General features: G+C 48.3%; 1 protein-coding gene across 1 annotated transcript; it reads right to left on the reverse strand.

Moving 5' to 3' along the window:
* Positions 1-9671: 9671 nt before the first annotated feature.
* CAPN11 (calpain 11) lies at positions 9672-20386 on the reverse strand. The gene is given in 21 exon segments (XM_037010885.2): positions 9672-10008; positions 10106-10160; positions 10485-10601; positions 10694-10754; positions 11177-11238; positions 11499-11619; positions 11725-11744; positions 11817-11880; positions 11974-12013; positions 12305-12516; positions 12784-12795; positions 14051-14220; positions 14411-14571; positions 14728-14802; positions 15044-15129; positions 15233-15319; positions 16503-16671; positions 16853-16986; positions 17743-17857; positions 19725-19800; positions 20161-20386. Coding segments are annotated over 21 exon segments (2094 nt in total). The 3' UTR covers positions 9672-9977.
* Positions 20387-20727: the final 341 nt, after the last annotated feature.

The raw sequence follows: 20727 nt of genomic DNA on the forward strand, positions 1-20727 counted from the left end.
TGTTAGGATGACAGGCATTAACACTGGAAGCTGTTAGAGTAGTGCCTGGTATACAAGCCATGCTCAATGAATGGCAGCACTCTTTTTTAGAATGTACTCACACCTCATATTCACTTATCATATTGCCATTTACAAAGCATATGACTCATTTGGTCCTTATCATTTTCCAGAGTGTTCTCTTCTCTAGACAGATGACTAAACTGAGGTCAGAGAGGCCCTCAGTGACAGAAGCGGGCAGGGAGACTGCTGAGGTAGAGGAGTCTGACGTCGGACCCAGGAGGTTCCAGTCGCAGCAGGGCCACCTCGGCCCACCAGAAGGCATCCTCAATGGAAAGCTTTAAAGGTTCAAAATGGGCAGTGATTCCATTAGTTTGGAAAGCCATTCATTTCGTTGGTCAACAAACCTATGTTAGTGTTCATATGTGTCGTCAGTAGAAAAGAGTCCTGCTCCCGGGATATGGTCAGGAGAGGAGAGAGAGGAGTAACCAGGAAGTTAAAATACAGAGAGACAAGGACTTTGCCAGGGAGTGCCTGGCACCCTAGGAGTGCAGGGCATCTGGCCAGCATGACGCCTGGGGCCAGGCGGGTGGAGCTCCTTGGAGGAGGCCTCCTGGAGTTGCTTCTGTGCTGAGGCCTGAAGGAGGAGTGGCTGGGGAGAGGGGAGGTCGGGAAGGAGACTTCAAAGAAGGACTTGGGAAAAAGGGAGAGACGGAGGATGTGCTGTGGATAGAGGATGCGCAGAATGGGACAGTCACAGCGAGGCCTGCTGCAGGAAGGGTGACAGTCCAGGCGGGGAAGAGCATGAGCAAAGATGGGAGGCCAAGCAGGTTGCGGTGAACTCGGGAAAGGTGGAGTGTGCGAGGCGTGGCCTGGGAACAATGCTTCAGTTCTTCTTGGCTGGTGCCACTAATAGCTGGAGGGAAACCAGAATCTTTTGGGGGGATGGGTTGATGAACCCAGGTTTCCAACAAGGTAGTTCTGAAGGCCCGATGAGGCAGGGCAGGTGGGCAGGAGTTAAGCTTGGGGGCCAGAGCAGGAGAAATGTGGCCGGGGTTCCAGGAGAGAGAACGAGGCTGTTAGGGTGATGGCAGAAAGGAGTTTCCACGCCATCAGCTCCTCCACTTTACCTGCATAAGGAGGTGATAAGCACAGGTTAAATCCAAGAGGTAGGACAGAGTGGTGATAGACTCCCAAATGGACTCAAAAGAGTAAACTGAAGAAATCTGTATTGTAAATAAATAAACACACAAGCACACACAGGCATTGATAAACAGCAAGTGGTTATCCTGGGAGATGGAGTAAAAAGGTGACTTATTTTCTTCTGGTGCTTTTCTGAATTTTCCATGTTCTAATGAGAATGTGTAACCTCTGAAGTGAGACAAAGTACAAAATATATGTTATTTACACATAAGAGGTGCCTTCAGGATAGAGTCAAATGTCACCAGGAAGACTGAGGAACTAGAGGGCCTTTGGGATATTGCTCTAAGAGGGGGCGGGTGGCCCAAGGGAAGCAGTTCTCCTGGAATGAAGGACCGTGTCTGTGTGGCAGGTATTAAAGACCTAGTGGAAAGATTAATGACAAAGGGAAATACCCAGAACTCCTATGGCAGACAAAGGTTAAATCTTCCTAAAATATAAATAGATCCTGGAATTTTATAAGGAAAAACACAAAAGACAGTATAAAATGGGCAAAGATATTTGCAACAACATGAATGGAACTAGAGGGCATTATGCCAAGTGAAATAAGTCAGATGGAGAAAGACAAATACTGTATGATTTCACTTATATGTGGAATCTAAAAATAATAAAACAAACACAACAGAGAAAGACTTATGAACACAGAGAACAAACTAGGGGTTGCCATAGAGGGGAGGGAAGATGGGCAAAATAGGTGAAGGGGATGAAGAAGTACCAAATTCCAATTATAATAGAAATTAGTCACAGGGATGAAAGTATACCATAGGGAATATAGTCAATCATATTGTAATTTCTTCATGTGTTGACAGATGGTAACTACACATGGTGTTGTGCATTTAGTAATGTATATAATTGTCAAATCACTATGTTGTACATCTGAAACCAGTATGATATTGTACATTAACTATATTTCATTAAAAATACAATTTTTTAAAAATTGGCAAAAAATGGGCAAAGAACATAGGCAGTTCATAGGAAGTGAAATTCAAGCAAAACAATATTTGCTCAGCTTCACTTGCAATAAGAGAAATGCAAATTACAAGGACACTGAGAAATCATTTTTTTCCTCTATCAGATTAGAAATGCAGAAGTTTGACTGCACACTGCATTAATCAAACAGTGGGAAAATAACCCACTCTCTTATATCTCTGGTGGGACTGAAAACTGGCACTACCTTTATGGAGGAGAGTTGAATATTTATTCAAGTCACTGATGTATATACTCTTTAGCTCAATATCCCACTTTTAGAAATTTATCCTATCGAAATATTTGCACTATATAAAATGGCATATGTATAGTGTTATTCATTGTAGCATTATCTGTAACAGTGAAAGATTATAAACAACACTTGATAAAGAACTGATAAATAAATGAGCTTCTCTACAGGAGAATACTATGCAGCTATTAAAAATCACAAAGAAGCTCTCTATATACTAATAGAAAAATGTCTCCAAGGTATATATTTTAATTACTTTTTAAGATAAACTATTTATTTTAGAATTGGTTTAGATTTACAGAAAAATTGTGAAGGTGCTACAGAGAATTCCTGTATAACCTATACCCAATTTCCACTAGAATTAACATCTTCTCTTAATGCAGTATATTTGTTACATTTAAAGAACCAATATTGATAGCTTTGTATTAACTAAAACCCATGCTGTATTCAGATTTCCTTTGTTTTACCTAATGTCCCTTTTCTGTGCCAGAATCCCATCCAGGATGCCACATTACATTTGGTTGTCTGTCTTCTTCGGCTCCTCTTTGCTATGACAGTTTCTCAGACTTTCCTTGGTTTTGATAACCTTGGCAGTTTTGAGGAGTAATGACCAGGCATTTTGTAAAATGTCCTTCAAGTGGGATTTGTCTGATTATTTTTTCATGATTATATTGGGATTTTGGGTAAGGAAACCACAGAGAGAAAATGCCATTCTCATGATGTCACATCAAGGGTACATTCTATCAACATGACTTAATCATTGTTGATGTTGACCTTGATCACCTGCCTGAAATATAGAATAGTATTGCCATGTTTCTCTACCATAAAGTTACTCTTTTCTGCTTTCCATACTGTTCCTTTTGGAAGGAAGTCCCTGTGCAATCCACTCTTAAAGGGTATGATATTATACTCCACTTTTGACATACTCCCTTCATTGTGTTTCTTTTCTTTTCTTTTCTTTTTAGCATTTCCTTACTTTCTAGAACTGCAAGATACTCTGGGCACATCTTCTATAATTCCTTCCCCAGTCCTAGGATCAGACATTTCTCTAACAAGCCTTGGTTCTATTTATTGGAGAATGGTATTAGAAACCAAGCACTGGGCCCTGGGTGTGCTCATTGCTGCAGGAGTATTGTTGCTTTTGGGCCTTCTCTACTGACAGAGTAAGGAAATGCATGTATGTAGACTAACCCCCATGTATATACATATCTATAAACATACTTTATGTAATCATCTGCTCTATATTAAGCTAAACATGAATTCATATTGATATCTCCAAATCTCATCTGTTACTACATGGGTCATTCTAGCCTCTTCCCCTTACTTATCTGTAAGGTTTCCAAGATAGACACATCTTAAGTGAAAAAAGGAGGGTGCAGACTGCTGTGTATAATACCTTTTGTGAATAAAGGGTGGAGATATAAAAATATATATTTGTATTTTCATAAACAAACTCTAGAATCTCCCAAGAGAATGGGAAACATATATATGTTCACACAAAAACTTGTATACAAATGTTCGCAGCAGCATTATTCATAATAGTGGTAGTGATGGTTGCACAATAATGTGAGTGTACTTAATGCTACTGAACTGTATATTTAAAAATGGTTAAGATGGTACATTTTATATTCTATTAAAAAGCACTGTTTTTTAAAAACATAAAACAAAAAAGCTATTGCATTCACTCTGCTCTACCATTTTCCACTCTGCATGTTTTCAGACTCATAAAGCTGTTGCTGTGTGGCATCTAGTCCTGTTGCATGGCATTCCATGGTTTTTCTAGCACATTTCATTTTTAAAAATTGAGATCTAATGGACAATATAACATATTAGTTTTATGTGTTGTGGGTAAAATCACAATGTTTCCAGAATCTCTCACCTGGCCTTAGTCCATCTGCTTATTGATAGGTATTTACAAGGGGGGTGGAAAGGCAAGCACACTGGGAGGAAGAGAAATGGGGTAGCCAGAGCTGCAGCCAGAGAAACGGGCAAGCGGTAGTAGCTGCAGGAGAGGGGCGAATGGAGCCAGGCTTCTGGTAAGCAGTGAATGGGTTCCTTCCACTGTACTTTTTCCCCTTGACTGATTTTGGCTTCACAGGTTTATTCGCCTGGGCTGGGAATACGTGTTCCTCTGGAGCTACTGGTGTGTAACATAATGATTGAATATCTGTACACATTAGCAAATGATCACCTCAATAGATCAAATTATCATATATCACCATGCATAGTTATACTTTTTTTTCCTGTGATGAGAAATGTTAAGATCTATTCTCTTAGCAACTTTCAAATATACAATATGGCATTATTAACAATAGTCACCATGCTGTACATGACATGCCCAGGACTTATTTATTTTGTAACTTGAAGTTGGTACCTTTTGGCCCCCTTCCCCACCTCTGGTAACCACTGATTTGTCTGTGTCCAAGAGTTCAGTTTTGTTTTTTAGGTTCTACATATAAGTGAGGTTGTGCAGTATTTGTCTTTCTCTGTCTGACTTACTTCACTTAGCATAAAGTCCTGATGAGCCCATCCAAGTCATTGCACATAGAAAGATTTCCAGTACATTTTGGATTCCGCCTTCTCAGAGAACAGAGGACAAAGCTATGGACACATTCTGAGGGACAGAAGAAGGCAGTTTGGTGCTCTTCCTTTGATGCAGTCTCCTCTTTGCAGTTTGGGGAGGCTGTGGAGAGGGATCTGGAGGAAACGGGGCAGCAGCTGTGCAGAATGGCAGTTAGTCATCAAAAGATGAAACCTAGATTGCCAGGTGGCCTCAAGTGGGGCCACCCAGTGAGAGCCACGCAGGATGCAGGCAGTGTGGTTTAGTGCCCTTCCCGGTTAACTGTGCTGCTGTGATGAGAGGAAGCTCCCCATATTGAGGACCAGGGGAGAAGAGCAGAAAGTGTGGTTACAGACCCTGAAATGACAGCAACGGTTTAGGGGAAATGTCCTCCCAGGGCATTAGGCAGGGGAAGGAGGCAAGTGAAGTTGAAGTGGGATCATGTCAGAAGGGGCTGCAGAAATGGAAAGGCGACTGGGCAGAGACGGGATTTGGCAGCAGGAGGAGGGAGCAGCTGGGCCCAGCTGTAGCTGGAAGAACTTCTGTTTCAGATTTTGGCTGTGGATGAATGTGATGTGTGCATGTTTGCATATGTATTGGATGCATGTGCTAATTAGATATGTTTATTAAAGGCATGCTAATTTATCTCAGTTCTCAAATACAGGGCAAAACTCTGGAGGTGTCCCTCACATCATAATCTAGGTGAATGATGCCCCTTTTAGTTGTTCAGCATACAAACTGTCTACGGGCTCTGCTGGAATCTAAGCGTGATGATGATTTACCATCTACAGAATGTTCCTGGGTGCCATGGAGCACAGGGCTTCCCTTTCATTATCTCAGTTGTCTCCTCTGAGATAGACACTGTCAGCCCTGTTGAAAAGAAAACTACCAGCCACAAATGGAGTCATTTATGCTAAGGCCTCTCATCGGACTTAGTATCTAAGCTAACTGCAGTGCCAGTTCCCTCAGGAATGTAACCTTTAATCAGTCAACATGGAATTTCTTGGTCAGCACTAGGAAATTTACTGATAGACCTCTTCCTTAGGAGGGTGACTTTGCCTAAAACAATAATAATTTTTTCTGCTCTTTCTCCTCCTAAAACCCTTTTTTTCCCCTACAGCTTGACCAACTTTTTTTTTTCCTTGTCAATTTCATTACAATGAGCTTTCATCAGATCTTTAACCAGGCCATTGTTAAGCCTTCTACCATTTACAGACAGTTATTGTTTTACTCAGATGGTTTTACAAAAGCTTCCTGCAAATGTATTTCATTTTCAGAGAAATTCAGGGAAAGAAATTCAACAGGTACTCTAGAATACAGATTTCTGATAACTTTGAGATCATATAAGGGAACTGTCAAGAACAAAGACTGCCCTTGAATCTCCTTGGAAGGGTCTATACCAGGTTCTCCTCCCTACCTAGAGGGCAGCCAGACTTCAGGGACTTAGACTTTGGATGCACATCTCACAGCTGAAGAAGGCTCTCTCTGACATCTGGTCCTAACCCAGCATGGGAGAGACCTCCAAATCCAATTGGCATGGGAGAGAAGTAGCTGACATCAGGATAGACTACTTCCTCTCAGGTTGCTGGATCAGGACTTCTTACTTTAAACACGAAATCCTTTCATTTTTTTATTCTTTCCCTGGCCTGGAGAGAGAACAGTATCATGAGTGCCTCCCAGGACACCGCTAAGGGGGGCAGAGGGGTAAACGATCCCTTCCAGAGAGCTGGATTTGTCATCAATAATGCCTATCTGCCCATTAACAGTGCCACCTTAGTGGAAGTAGTTTGTGCCCTGACAGGGTTTGTCTCTGTTTATGGTGGGTATCATTCACCTCGGCCTATGAGGACCTCGACAGCTGGCACACAGCTGGGCAATCTAACTGTGTCCCCAACTTTTCGCAAGTGAAATAAGACATCTTATTGGTTGATTCGCCTGGACTTGTATCTCTGAGCTAGAAAAGACCTACCAGGAGGCATTCGTGACTCTGGATTTGCTTCCTTGGCAGAGCAATACTTCCCTGGTTAGGAGTAAATATAAAAAAGAATATGGCCAGAAACCTCTCCTTAACTCTTAAAAAGATATTGAGAGTCTTTTGCTAAGATAATCCCTGCCCAAAAAAGAGCCTTAGATTCTCTGGCCCGAGCTGTTCTTGATAATAAAATAGCCCCTGATTATCTCCTAGCTGAGCAAGGAGGTGTCTGTGCTGTGGCCAACGCCACCTACTGCCCCTGGATTAACACTTCAGGGGCAGTTGAAACTCATAATATCCTTCAGCAAGGCCTTTCTTTGGCCTAATTTATTTTGATTGGTTTTGCTCTTGGGGACCGTGGCTCCAAAGTGCACTCCAAACCTTGGGAATTACCTGCTTACAATAATCATAATAATCTCCGAGGAGTGCTGTATTCTCTCAAATGCTTCAAATGCACGTTCACAGGTGCTACCTACAAATGAATCATCTCCCTAAGACTGGAATGTCAGAAAAAGAAGGAAGAAGATGACTCACTTAGCAATTGTGTACCTGAAGTTGCAACCTGTGAATATCACCGAGATTAAGTAAAAATGTTATGACCTGTGAATACCACGCAAAAGAGCAACGAAAGTGGTGAGAACTACAGAGAGGTAGCTGAGAGCAGTGCTAAGGCCTTATATTTTGATCCCATCTGTCAGTTAAGCTGAGAGTTGTAATCAAAAAGGGAGGAATTGTTAAAAAAAAAAACCACACGCCCAAAATGGAGTCACTTATGTTGAAGCCCCATGTCAGCAAAACAAGGCTTCGTAGATGATGTAATTGCAGTTTAGCCCCTTGGGAATATGATCTCTACCCACTCACCTTGGAACTATCTGGTCAGCACTAGGATATTTGCTGATAGACCCCTGCATTCCCCTAGGAGGGTGACTTTGCCTAAAACAATACATTCTTTGCCAATCATTTCCTTTTGTCCTCTCCCTCTCTGTCTTTAAAACCTTTCTTTTTCTAGAGCATTATGGAGCTCCTTTCTATTTACTAGATGGAATACTGCCCGATTCATGAATTGTTCAATAAAGCCAATTTGACCTTTAACACAGTTGAATTTTTGTTGCTGAAGACCCAATAGCAGATGAGAAAAAGAGGCCTCTGTTAGAGAAGTAAAATAACTTGCCCAAGGCCACCACCGCCTGTCCCCATTCCCCCTGCCCTCCATCCAGAAGCTGGAAGCATCTCATGCCAGGGCAAGAAACAAGAGGTGGGGTGGGCATCTTGCTGTACTCTCCAGAACCAGCTCGGTCTGCCCAGGACTTCTCAAAAGCTCAAAGGATCTGCTAGTTTTCAGGTTTTTCCAAATGATGCCTTTGTCGCCCACCCTCAGGGACCTTTGCTCCTTAGAGATCAGCTCTATGAAAAAAGGTGGCAGAAGATAAGGGTAGAGGACAAAGTCTTCCAAATGCTCCTTAAGGGAGTGTGACTTTCTCTCTCAGAGGAGCCTGCAGAAAGAAGAGGAAGGACAAGTGGGTGGCAGGGCTGGAAATGATTCCTCAGTGGGTGGGGGCTTGGGGTGACAGTGGAGGGAGAAGGCAGCTGACTCGGAGAGGGCAGTTTAGTCTTTGAAATCATGAAGGAGGCAGGGGTCAGGGCTGGGGCAGAGAATCAGTCACAAGATCAAGGAAGCCTGGAGTCCCAGCCGCTCCACTAAACATAAGAGGGGTGGGTGGGCTTAGTGCGAACAGTAGGGAACCTCCGAGCACTGCTGTAAGAGAGCGTGAGACTAGCCCCCCGGGGAGCTGAAAGTGTGCACAGACACAAGAAGGTTTTAGATTCACTTGGGGTTCACAGGTCCCTGATCTAAGAGGATTTGGAGCCTATTTCTATCCAAGAAGCTGAAAAGCTCACAGGCACAGGCCCCAGTGTCCAGGCCAGAGAGACCAGGGGGGCACTCCATGGAGAGATCTGGAAGGATGGACAAGTGCGGCGCTACAGTCTTCTCACTGAAGCACAGGACTGGAGCGGGTTGGGGACAGAGGGTGTCTGAGGCAGAAACGCCAAGGTCAAGGATGGGTGGACTAAGGATCCCTCAATACTCCTTGTGAAGCCAACAGTTGGGCAGGCAGCACGTTTCCAACAAGATTTGAACCTGAACCCTTTAAGGCAAGAATGAACTCACTTCTTGCCGCAGTCCTCACCCCTCCCAGTCTCACACCCAAGAGGGTCAGTTCATTTCTATGACCTGCGGGCTCCTGCAGGTGTTGGATCTTTGATCTCTGAGACACCTGCAGTGCCGCCTTTGGAGACCCAGTTTGAGGGATAAGATGAGAAAAGAGACTAAGGCCTAACTTTGCCAAGCCCTCCCTCCCCCAAGATGCTGCTCCATGGTTCCAAGCTCTGTGCAGTTCACAATGAGGGACTGCTGTGCATTAGCATCCACGGCACATCCCATAAATGCCAACAGTGTCCCTTAGTTTTTGTAACAATCACACACTTCTACATGCTCCCTGGAGGTATCACCCTAACTGAGAGCTCCTAGGGGCCCCCTTTAGTGCTGAGGAAAGTGCCTTCCACCCTTGCCAGTCTTTTCCTGGCATAGAAACACAGGCATAGAAACCAGCGGCATGTGCTGTTTATTAGAACAGCGCCCCGAGTGAGGGAGAGAAGAGAGGCCGTGCCAGGAGGGGTGGTCAGCAGGCAGGGGTCAGCAGGATGGAAAGCGTGGAGAGCCTTCCCAGCCAGCGGACAGTGGGGAAGTGTCACTTAATCTTACTACAATATACTCGGAGAGGGAAAGAAACTGTGGGGTAAATCCAGTCACCAGAAGCCTGGCTGGGGAAAAAGAAAAACCTGAGCTGGGAGGTGGCGGTGGAGGTCCTGCGTCTGGAGGAGGCCTGGTTCTGGGGCCTGGGTGCTGCTACCTGGAGCCCATTCTGTCAGCAGAGACTGAGAAAGAGCAGCAGGGAGAACCCTGCGCCCACGGACCGGGCTGGAAAGGCTGCGAGCCCGAGTGTGTAGGGAGCGGGGCTCCTGCAGCAACCCTACCCGCACATGGTCACCTGCAGCCACTGTGGGGAGGAAAGAGGCAGATCTGAGGACTAGGAGGGGGCGGGATGGCTGGGGGCGGTGGGGAACAGAGGGCTGTGGGGCCATGAGCGGGCTGCTGAAGTTCAGGTTCAAGCAAATATAGCCAGTGTTCTTGGGGTCCATGGTTAGAAAGTATGCTGTTTGGGGGAGGAGGCAAGGGGAGAGGGGTTGAGAGCTGTGGCTGGAGTCTGAAAGACCCACCCCTGACTTAGGAGGATGTCAGAAAGGACAGAAGAAGCTGCTTCCTGCTGCCTCCCTGGACGGCCTCCCAGCCCAGCAGGGAATGGGTAACACCTCATACAGCCCCTGCATGGGCCGGGCGCAGTCCGAGTGCTCCTCATATACTAACTCAGCTGCGCCCTCAAGGGGGCGTGGTTTGGGAGCAGCGCTCCTCACCTGAGTGTATGGGTGAAGTCAGAGGTCCGGGCCCAGGGTGGGGAGTAGGCAGGTGACCGACTCGCTGAACATGGCCTTCAGTCTCAGAAAACAGCTGAAGAAGCTGTTAAAATCCACGATCATGTCCTCCTTTGCATACCTGGCCACCAGCACCCGTGTCACCTTGTTATTCAGCTTGATGCCTGGGAGAGAGGGGGGATAGAGGGGGAGAGTCCAGCCCTCCAGTCCTGCCTCCACTCTCCCTGCCCCCAACCCTCTCCTGCCCCATGGCCACCTGCTTTCTCAATTGCCAAGCACATCTCATAGGAGTCCTGGTCACACTCTTGGAAGATATCCTGAAAGGACCGACAGATGTGGTAGGGCTGTGTGCATGGCTTGGTCATTGAAATAATGACATAGTTCAACAGAGTCGACTCACAACTGCCACCTAAGACCCCGGGGGCTTCTTACCCTGGCCTGCCCCCTGAGCTCCAAATATTCCCATCATCTAGTGACTGCAGGATTCATTTGCCCAGGGCTCTCTGCATGCACCCTTTAAGCTGGCTGGTACCTGGATTATTATGGTTATGAAATGTTTTGACTAGCTAATACACCAACACTTCAACAGATCCTCTCTCTCTCTCTCTAGTGTGTGTGTGTGTGTGTGTGTGTGTGTGTGTGTGTGTGTGTGTGTCAGTCTCCAATTCTACTGTCATCCTTACTAGTCCTCATCTGTCTTGAGGACCTTCCTTTCTCACACCCATAAACTGCCCTTTACCATCCATGTCTTGATTTTTTCCCATAGGATCTGGAACTCCGGAAGCCCCAGCTTGCCAGAAGGTCAAGGATATCAGAGCAAGGGGTGAAGAGGGCATCTCAGGAGCAGGGAAACAGGCTCACTGAAGAGGGCATGAGACCTGTGTGATAATTAAGGTAACAGCCAGAAAAACTGGCATCTTTTGCTAACCCAGAATCTAATCCCCATCAGAAGGAGGGCATGGCTGGCAGGGGAGGAGGCCACTTTAGGTCATGTGTGGGTTCAGGCTCAGGGGAGAGGCCAGAGGTAGGAGAACACTGGACAAGATGGGCCACTGGGCAGGAAGATACATCCATGAGGTTACCCATGCAGTGGCACATATCCAAGCCAAAGCCCTTGGTCTTGAGGCTTTTAACCATGAGGAAGGGAAGGGGCAGGAAGGAGAGGAGTGAGCTGGGCATTGCGTGGGACACAGGAATGGTCAAGGTGGGGCACGAACTGTGGACAAGGGTTGTGAGTGGTGGGGGTGGGAGACTTACAGTTGGAGATCAGCAGTTTTTGTAGCTCATAACGCCTATCTCTTTACCCTAGGAAGGGGGACAGTAAACCCCTGCTCTGGCCCCTTCAGCCCCATCCACATCCTCTCAGCCTCTTATCTCTCCTCCTGCCACTATATGAAACATATGTGTGAATTCTTGGCCTACATCATGCTCTGAGAAGTTCTCCTGGAGGGGAAGGAGTGCGAAAGGGCCCAGTCCAGCAAACTTCACAGCCTCCAGATGTTTCCTCCGATCCCCCAGCCCCAAAGCCTCCCCTACCTCTTGGAGCAGCTCGGCATAGTTGGCATTGTCTAGTTCCCTGGGCAAAAGTGAAGGAAGGCTCAGGGGTTACCAGCAGTCAGGGACACAGGGATTTCAGTGAAGTGGTCAGGAAGAGGTCATGTCATGTACCTGGAGCAATATGCAACAGGCTCTGGGATCTGGGTTCTAGTTCTGACTCTGCTACTAACTGGGATGTCTCTTCATGCCTTAGTTTCCCTGACTGTGAAATAGGGACAGAGCTGGGGAGGACCAGATGACTACTCCCTGAGCATGACATCTTATAGCTCCTGGGCAGGTGGCTTGGAGCAGTGAGGTGGGGCCTCCTCACCAGGACTCGCTGTGCTTCTCTGTGAAGACCAGAAGCAGGAAGTCGGTGTCCCTGAGTGGCTCAAAGGTGGAGGGAATAATGACATATTCCGCTGGAGGTAGCCGGAGCTAGCTGCTCACCTCCCGTGGGTTGGTGAAGATCTCTGAGAAGCCAAAGTCCTGATACCTCATGAAGAAGTTCTTCTTCAAGTGGAAATCTTGGCTATTCTGAAACTGTGTGTGCCCTGGAGGTGGGTGCAGGGCTGGCATAGAAGCATAAGGAGGGACCCCCAAGGTGGAGCCTGCTGGGCACAGGTAAGGGGAGGTATTGCCACCAACTGACCAGGGCTAGATATCACCCACCTGGCAGGGTCCCAGGGGGCTAGAATTCTAACCTAGGGGGCCCCAGAGCCCATCACCAAATTCCACTCCATGCCCATCCACACACAGCCAGAGGTGGGCAGGGTGCCTGCCCTGGATCAAGTCCCATGTCTTCTGTACCTCCTTTGGGATCTGGGAAGGGAAGAGAGAGAAGGGTCAGAACCCTAGGGTGGTGAAGGGGCTTGGGTCACAGAAGCAGGTGGGGTGTCATATGAGTGCGTGTGTGTGCGCACACACACATTGGTGGGTATTAAGGGCACTGGGACACTGGTGGTGGGATGGAGCATGGGCTCTGATAGCTAAAAGTCTTATTGTTGATAATTACTCAGATTTGGACAGCAAAGTACAGTTTACACAAAGTCTTGCCAGGGGAAGATTTTTACCACTGCATGTTAAGGACAGGAAACAGAATCTCCAAGAGATAAGGTAATTTGCCCAAGGTCACACTGCCAAAAATGTGAAAGAGCTGGGATTAAAATCTAGGAGACTGTTCTCCTGAGCATGCGCATGTTTCCATGGGCCGCTTATATCCTGCAGGAAGTCGAAAGGTGATTATTGAAATCGAAGACTGAGCACAAATACATTTGTTAAGAGGCGAATTAAACCAAGAAAAATAAGTTGCTCTTCTGCAAGGATGACCAACACCTTTAATGTGCTGGTGCACAGTAATGTTCTGGATGGGAAGGGGAGGAGAGAATATACCCTTTTCTGGAATGACTGTTTCTAACTTTGGAAATGTCTTAAGGCATGTCTGGTGTCTGAACATGATGAACTCACAGCCAAGGGAGAGGGCAAGCTGGTGTCTGTTTTCATTTGCTATTGAGCCTCCGGAGACTGCACTGTGGTCTGGCATACAGGTGCTACATATATACTTGTTGAATATATAAGGGAATGAACAAATGGTCGTCTATAGGATTCTGCAAAGCTCAGAAGGAAGATACACTTGTCAGGGATTTCTCTTGGCCACTGGAGTCAAGGCTCTTGGCCGGGTGCCTGGGGAAGGCAGGGAGGGGTGGTGGAGAAGTCTTGGAGTGTCTGGGACTCAGGATGAGGCTCTACTTCTGACCCTTGGGTGTGTGAAATAGGGTACATGACCTCTCCTCCGGTTCTCAATCTCCTTCCTCTTCATTAAAGGCATTGCCATTCATAAGGCCTTGGAACAAAGCCCAAAAGGAAGTGCTATCTGAGTGCACTGGATTAAAAAATCTGTGAAAATAAACCTGTCTCAAAGCACAACACATCCCTCAAACAAGAGCCAGGGCTGTGGAGCCTGTTGGATGGAGCGTGTCTCCCTCCCAGGTGGGCAGTGGCCCCAGGGAGGAAGGCTTTGAAGGGGTGAGGCCAGGGGAGGGGGCAAGAGTGGCTGGGGTCCAGCTGGGGTGCCCACCGCATAGATGACGAAGCCGATGGTTTGCAGCTGGGCTCCGTGGGGAGGTGCCCAGCTCCAGTTCTTCTGCGTCAGGGTCACCAGGCAGGTGCAGACAGATTCATCGTCCTTTGGGTCGCCGTCCTCTTTGGGCAGACAGATCCTAAACTGGGGGTTGGTCCAGAATGTGTCTGTGGAGGAAGCAGGTCAGGATGGCTGTGCCCTTCTCAGGTGGATGGGCTTCCCAGCCACATGCCTGCCTCCTAAACATGGCCCTTTGGGATCTGATGGGCCCCTGACCCTGTCGCAGACTCTGACCCCAGTGACCCCGGCCCCCAGTGACCCATTCCTTGCCCCCTTCCCCTGAGTCCCCTCACCCACCCAGGTGGTTCCTGCAGCCCCCTGCAGTGCTGCCCCGCCGCCAGCTGCCCTTGTAGAAGGTGGTGTGTCAACAGCTGGTGTGGTCCCCAGACAGTGCACCAGGCATCAGGTTGCAAATCTCCAGGAGAGTGAAGTTGTCCAGGAAATCTTGGTAGGGCATCCTGTGGTGGAGGGTCTGGTGGTAGAGACTGTCAGCGACACACCCACACCCATAGGCCCCCAGAACCCGCCCATCAAAGGCACAGGTGGGAGGGTGGCAGGGATGATGAAGGGACGGGGTGTGGGGGGAGAAGGGAGTTACCCCAAGTGGCACTGACCAGAACTCTCCGTCCTCCTTCCTATTCAGCAGCTGCTTCTGGATGTCTGGGGACACCTCTTCCCACTCCCTGGTACTGGAGCAGAGTCAGGCAGCAGAACAAGAGCCGCACAGGGTCAGGAGACACCTGTTCCTCCCCAGGAGACTCCTCAGCCCTGAATGCCTGCCGACTGGGGGTTCTGGGTTAGACAGAGAACCTAGAGGGGTGGGGCTCTCCCTGGCATACCAGCCAGTCCCTCTGTGGCATTGCCTGGCCTGTGGGTCTGTCTGCTGTGTGCTCTGCCCATCCAATGAGGGTGCTGGTCAGGGGCACCTACTTGTCACTTCAGGCTCCATTCCACTCATTCCAGCCCCAGGGTTTCTGGACCCAAATCAGTGTTTCTGTCCTGCCCCTGTAGAAGACCTGGGAAGGGAGGGTGTCAAGCCCAGGGCAGAGAGGTTAGGAGTTCTTTTACTCTGTGTCTGGGGCCAGGGGCTGGGCTCTGGCCACGTGTTGTCGGATTCACATCGTAGTGGAGGCCAGTCACTGAGTAAGCGTGACCCTTCACCAGCATCCCCTGGGTCATCGACTCCAACTCACTTTCACTGGTGATCTATAGAACAGAGAGGAAGGAAAGGGTTTCAGGATCCGGTCAGAGCCATGAGAACTTTCTGGGTTCATTTAAAATTAAACTTTGTACTTTCCAATAATTGTGGATTGTCATGCAGTTCTAAGAAATACTACAGAGAGATCCCATGTATCCCGTATCTGGTTTCCCCCAGTGGTAACATCTTGTAAAACTACAATAGTAAGATCAGCATGGTACTACTGATGCAATTCATCCATCCTGCACAGATTTCCCCACTTTTGCTAGTCCTCAATGGTGTGTGTTCTGTGCAATGTTATCACGTGCATAGCTTTGTGTGCCCTCCAGTACAGGACCTTTTCTGGCTCCCCTTACCCCTGCCCTTTTATATTCACACCCACCTCTTCTTACTACCCTCTTCCCTGACCTCTGACCACCACTATTCTACTCTCCATTTTTGAAAATTTTGTCCTTTCAAGACTGTTATATAAATGGGATTTGCACAGTGTGCAGCCTTTTGGGGTTGGCTTTTTTTTCATTCGGTGTAATTTCCTTGAGATTCATCCAAGTTGTAGCATGTATCAATAGTTGATTTCTTTGTATTGCTGGGTATGTGTGCACCATGGTTTAACTATTCGCCTTTTGAATGGCATCTGGGTTCTTTCCAGTTTCTGGCTAATATGACTAAAACTGCTATGAACATTTGTGTGCAGGCTTTTGTGTGGAAGTAAATCTTCATTTCTCTGGGATAAATGCCCAAGAATGCAATTGCTGGGTCATATGATAGCACTCTGGGTTCATTTATTTATTTGAACAAATATTTGTTGGGTGTCCATTGTATGCCAAAAGCCATCCCGAGTCCCAGGATCCAGCAGTGAATGAGACAAATAAGGTCACTGCCCTCATGGAATGTGAAAACTCTCTGGGAAGATAGGCTATGAATAAATATGTAGATAAAACAATTTCAGATTGTGATAAATGCCAATGAGAAAAATCAAAGCAAAGTAAAGACTAAATGCAGGTAGGAGCAGCTAATGTAAATTGGGAGGCAGGGTAGAGTAGCTCAAGAAGGGACACTGGAACTGAAATGTGAATGAGGAGGTATGCAGGTAGCCACACAGGTAGCCATGCAGGTATCTGAAGAAACAACCTTCTAGGTAAAAGCAATAGCAGGTGCAAAGGTTCTGAGGCAGGACTGAGTGTGGCTTACTTCGATGGAGCAGCCCATGAGGGAGGATTGCTGTATCGCCTTCCTAAGCATTCTCAGCACGTTCTGAGGGGGCCTTTAGAGTTGGAGGCTCTGGGTCACACACCCCGTGAAGTCCTCAAAGCCATCTACTCTGTTGTCCCCTGACAGTGCTACATAGGACCTGCTCAGCCTGTGGGCACAAAGAGAGCACTGTTTGGAGTCTGGGATGGAGATGTGACCTTGGACATTAGAGGGAGTGGTGAGGAAAGGGAGGGATACCCTGACATCCCCCTGCCTCTTCTCCTGATTCCAGCTGCTCCCAGAGCTGCCAACTGGCAGGCGTGGAGGCAAGCGTTGGCTTGGGTACTCACTTGGCATACGCTTTCTCCAGCAGGGCACTCCAGAACTCAGTGCACTCGACTGAGTGCACGAACACCAGTTTGCCACGCTTGGTGGGCAGCCGGTCATCCACCACCATGTCCACCCACTGCCCAAACTGCCAAATCTGTGGGCAGCAAGCTGGGCCTCGGAGTGCCTCGGAGCGTCTGGCTGCTCTAGGCCCCCTTCAAGTGCTCGTGGACACGCACACACACGCACACACACACTTCTCCAGTGAGAACTGTTACACGTGCACCTCCTGGTGGCCAGGTTCAGTGACAGGCCCGCATCAGAGAGCCCACTCCCCAGAAAGGCCGCCTAGTGAGTGAGTGGGAGGCAAGGAAAACGAACGTCACCCCAGCCTTAGCTCCCGGTCCCGGCATGGCTTCCGAGGGGAACCCTGCGCACCTTTTGACCTTGGCTGGGCTTTAGGATTTCTAATAAGTCCTGCGATTCTCAAAATGTTTCACAACACGGGGAATTTGTCCACATGTTACTAAATCTACAGAGCAGATTACAAAAATTGTGTAACAGAGACTCTTAATGTCCTACACACACACACACATGTATATATATATACATACACACATATACATGTGTGTGTGTGTGTGTGTACTGAGAGAAAGAGTGAAGGGGAAGAAGAGGCAAAACATAATTACTTTCTTTTGGGCTTTAAAAAAATAGCTTACACGATTTCTTTAGTGAGCAGATATTTCTCTGATAATTAGATAAAACCCCCACCCTAATTAATGTCATATTTCAAAAGAAAAGATAGAAAGTAAACTTCAGAGCAAATACTCATCCATTCTCTTCATCCCTCCCTTCTTCTTTCCTTCCCTCCCTCCCCACCAAACACAACTTTGGTGTTCAAATCACCCTTCACCTAAAAATGGAAGACGCCAGCATAGTTGTTCCTGAAGCTCTGTCCCCTGGGTACCATGCAGTACAGCAGCAGTTTGGGGTGCATGGTAAGGGAGCTGATGGCAGCCAGCAGTGCCCTGGGAAGACAGGCTGGGGCTTGCCCCCTTGAATGCTCTCAGGTATGTATATGGGTCCCAGAATCCAAGACCTAGAGCAGCAGCAACTGGCTCTGTTGTGGCTCCCACCCCAACAGACATGTACCCCCTTGGTCTTCCCACTAAGGAATGTTCAGGAAGGAAGGAAATAGGGAGAAAAAGGGCTGAAGGAACAGGCTCTGGGGGGCAAGCTCCTCTGCCTTTTCTGTTAGAGCCAGGTGCTTTTGTTTGGGGGTTTGGGGAGGAGGTATTTTTGACCTTGGTCTGTTGCTCACTTTGGGTCCCATTTTCTTCAGGAGCCAATTCTCTCCCATCCCTTGAACAAATCCAGTTACCTTCTCCCACAGCACCCCACCTCTGCTCCATGATTACAGTGGTGTGGACCTCAAAACCTCTCTCCTTAAGTCACCCATGTGATGTTGGAGACTCAGGGGGCTTCGTCTGACTCCCACTGGGTCCCTGGGGCCAGGTGTTGATGGGTACAGGGGCCGTGTCCCTGGTCTGAGGTCACGTGGGCCGTTTCTCTCCTGGTTCTCTCAGGCCTCACTGGTGGGGGCCTGTGGGGCAGGGTGGTGTCCCATGTGAGTGTCCTGACACAGAGGGCACAGGAAAGCTGCTGCAATTCCCAATGGCCTCCTGGCTGCCTGAGGTACCCATGGGGGAGGCAAAGGTGGGGAAAGGAAGGTTAAGGACAAAGGTGGGGAAAGGAAGGTTAAGGGGTCCTCCATCACCAAAAGGGTGCCTAACTAGGGAGAAGCCGATTTTCTCCTGAGCCAGTGAGTTGCCTCGGCCCAGGTCCCTTCAGGCGCCTTGGCCTGAGGTCACCTGGGCTTCTGCCCTACCCACGACCTGTCCTTTTCTCTGCCATAAATGAGACACAGCTCCAGAGGAAGCTCACCCTGGTCTTATCCCTAAAGATGCAATGAGGGGTTTGGAGGGAAGCACGGAGCAGGACCAGGCTTAGGGAGGAATGTGCCTTGGGGCTGTTAAGGGAGCACACGGATGAGGGCCTGAGGAAGCCGGGTGCTCTTTACTTGACACCCAAGACTGAGGAAGTTCTGGTACCTGTAGATGCTTGAAAATATATCCACCAGCTCTTTGACAACTCGCCCCTCACAAGGTGGAGCCTAATCACCACCCCTGCCCCCACCCCGCTGGGGGGGTGGGCCAGATATCAGGATTCTAGCAGAGAAAGTGGAGGTTCCTTGTGTGTTCTCCTGAGACTAGGTGGCAAAAGGCAGGATGGCTTCCTCCTTTCTCTCCTCTCTCTTGAGTCCCCCTCTGTAGGGGAAGCCTACCATGTTGTGTGGACACTCAAGCAGTCCTATGGAGAGTCGACGAGGCAAGGGACTGAGGCCTCCTGCCGCATGAACCACCATCCTGGCCACAGATCCTCCGTGAAGTCTTCAGATGACACAGCCCTGCCTGATCTTGGTGTAGCCTCAGCAGAGACCTTGGGGGCCAGGCTCACCGGGCTCTGCTGCTTCCAGATTGCTGACCCACACAAACCGTGAGATGATAGATGTTTACTGTTGCTTTAACTCACTGAGTCTTGGGGCAACTTTTTGTGCAGTCATCAATAACTGATATCCTATCCCTGCTTACTCTCAGAGCAGATGCTAATCAGTGGGGGTAGAATCCAGATTAACGGAGGTGCAGGGAGAACATACCTGACCTTCTCATAACCTCCCCTCAGAAGATGCAGGGAGGGGAAAGAGGAGAGGTTGTCTGAACCCAGGGGTCCCAGTTCCCCAGCCTCAAAAGATACTCTGGCATTGCCCCCACCCAGCCCCCCTGCCTGACTCACACCCGGCCCCCGCCAAGGCGAGACTGCCTTCCTGCTCCCCACTCACCAAGGACCCCCTGGAAGATGTCTGTCGGGATGACCCCATCCACAGTGAACTGAGGATTGCTTGTGATTTGCTGTAGTGAAGGAATAAAGGTTTCAGAGAGCCCAGGACATCCCCTCCCAACCTCCCTCCCACCTTTCCTGGATTGATGCCCACCTCAAAGTTCTAGGGGAAACCATGAAGGTGGGGAGGGGACGGCATGGGACCAGCCTGGCATGGTTGTAAGTTGTGACAGCAAAGGCTGGTGGTGAATGACTTTCCCAAGGGTTATCTGAGAGCATGTGCACAATTGTCCCCAACCATGGGGGAGGTGGAGGCCTAGTGCTAGGGCCCGCATAGGGCAGTGGAGGACTAAAGATTGTCAGAGTGACTGGGGTGTCACCACAACCTCCCAGCCCCTCTGTGAGTCCCTGCCTCCCCTCCCAGTGCCCATGCTGGGCCGCAGCCAGCAGATGTTGTGCACATTTTTGGAGTTGGGGCCCGGTTCCTTGAAGGCCAGCGAACTGGCTTGAGCAGGAAATAAGGCACCCTCAGACAGCTCCCCCTTCCTCAGGCAGGCTGCTCGCAGCTCCTCGAAGCTCTGGTTATTGTAGTTCTGGGCATTGTGGTGTTGGCCCACGCCCTTGGCCTTGAGTCGGCTCTGGCTTATGTGAGCCACCATTCCCTGATGGGTGAAAACTGTCTCTGCTTAATAATAAAAAGACAAATAACCCAATTAAAAAATGGACAAAGGATCTGAATATATATTTTTCCAAAGAAGATAATACAAATGACCAATAATTGCATTAAAAAATGCTCAACATCATTAGTCACCAGACAAATGCAAATAAAGGCTGCAATGACATAACAGTTCAAACCTGCTAGGATGGTTATCATCAAAAAGACTGATAATAATAAAAAGCTTTGGTGAAGATGTGGAGAAATTGGAACCGTCACACACTGCTGGTGGGAATGTAAAAGGGGACAGCCACTTTGGAAATCAGTCTGGTGGCTCCTCAATTA

The sequence above is a fragment of the Manis javanica genome, chromosome 16 (genome assembly GCF_040802235.1).
Source record: "Manis javanica isolate MJ-LG chromosome 16, MJ_LKY, whole genome shotgun sequence".
In the NCBI taxonomy this organism is placed as follows: Eukaryota; Metazoa; Chordata; class Mammalia; order Pholidota; family Manidae; genus Manis; species Manis javanica.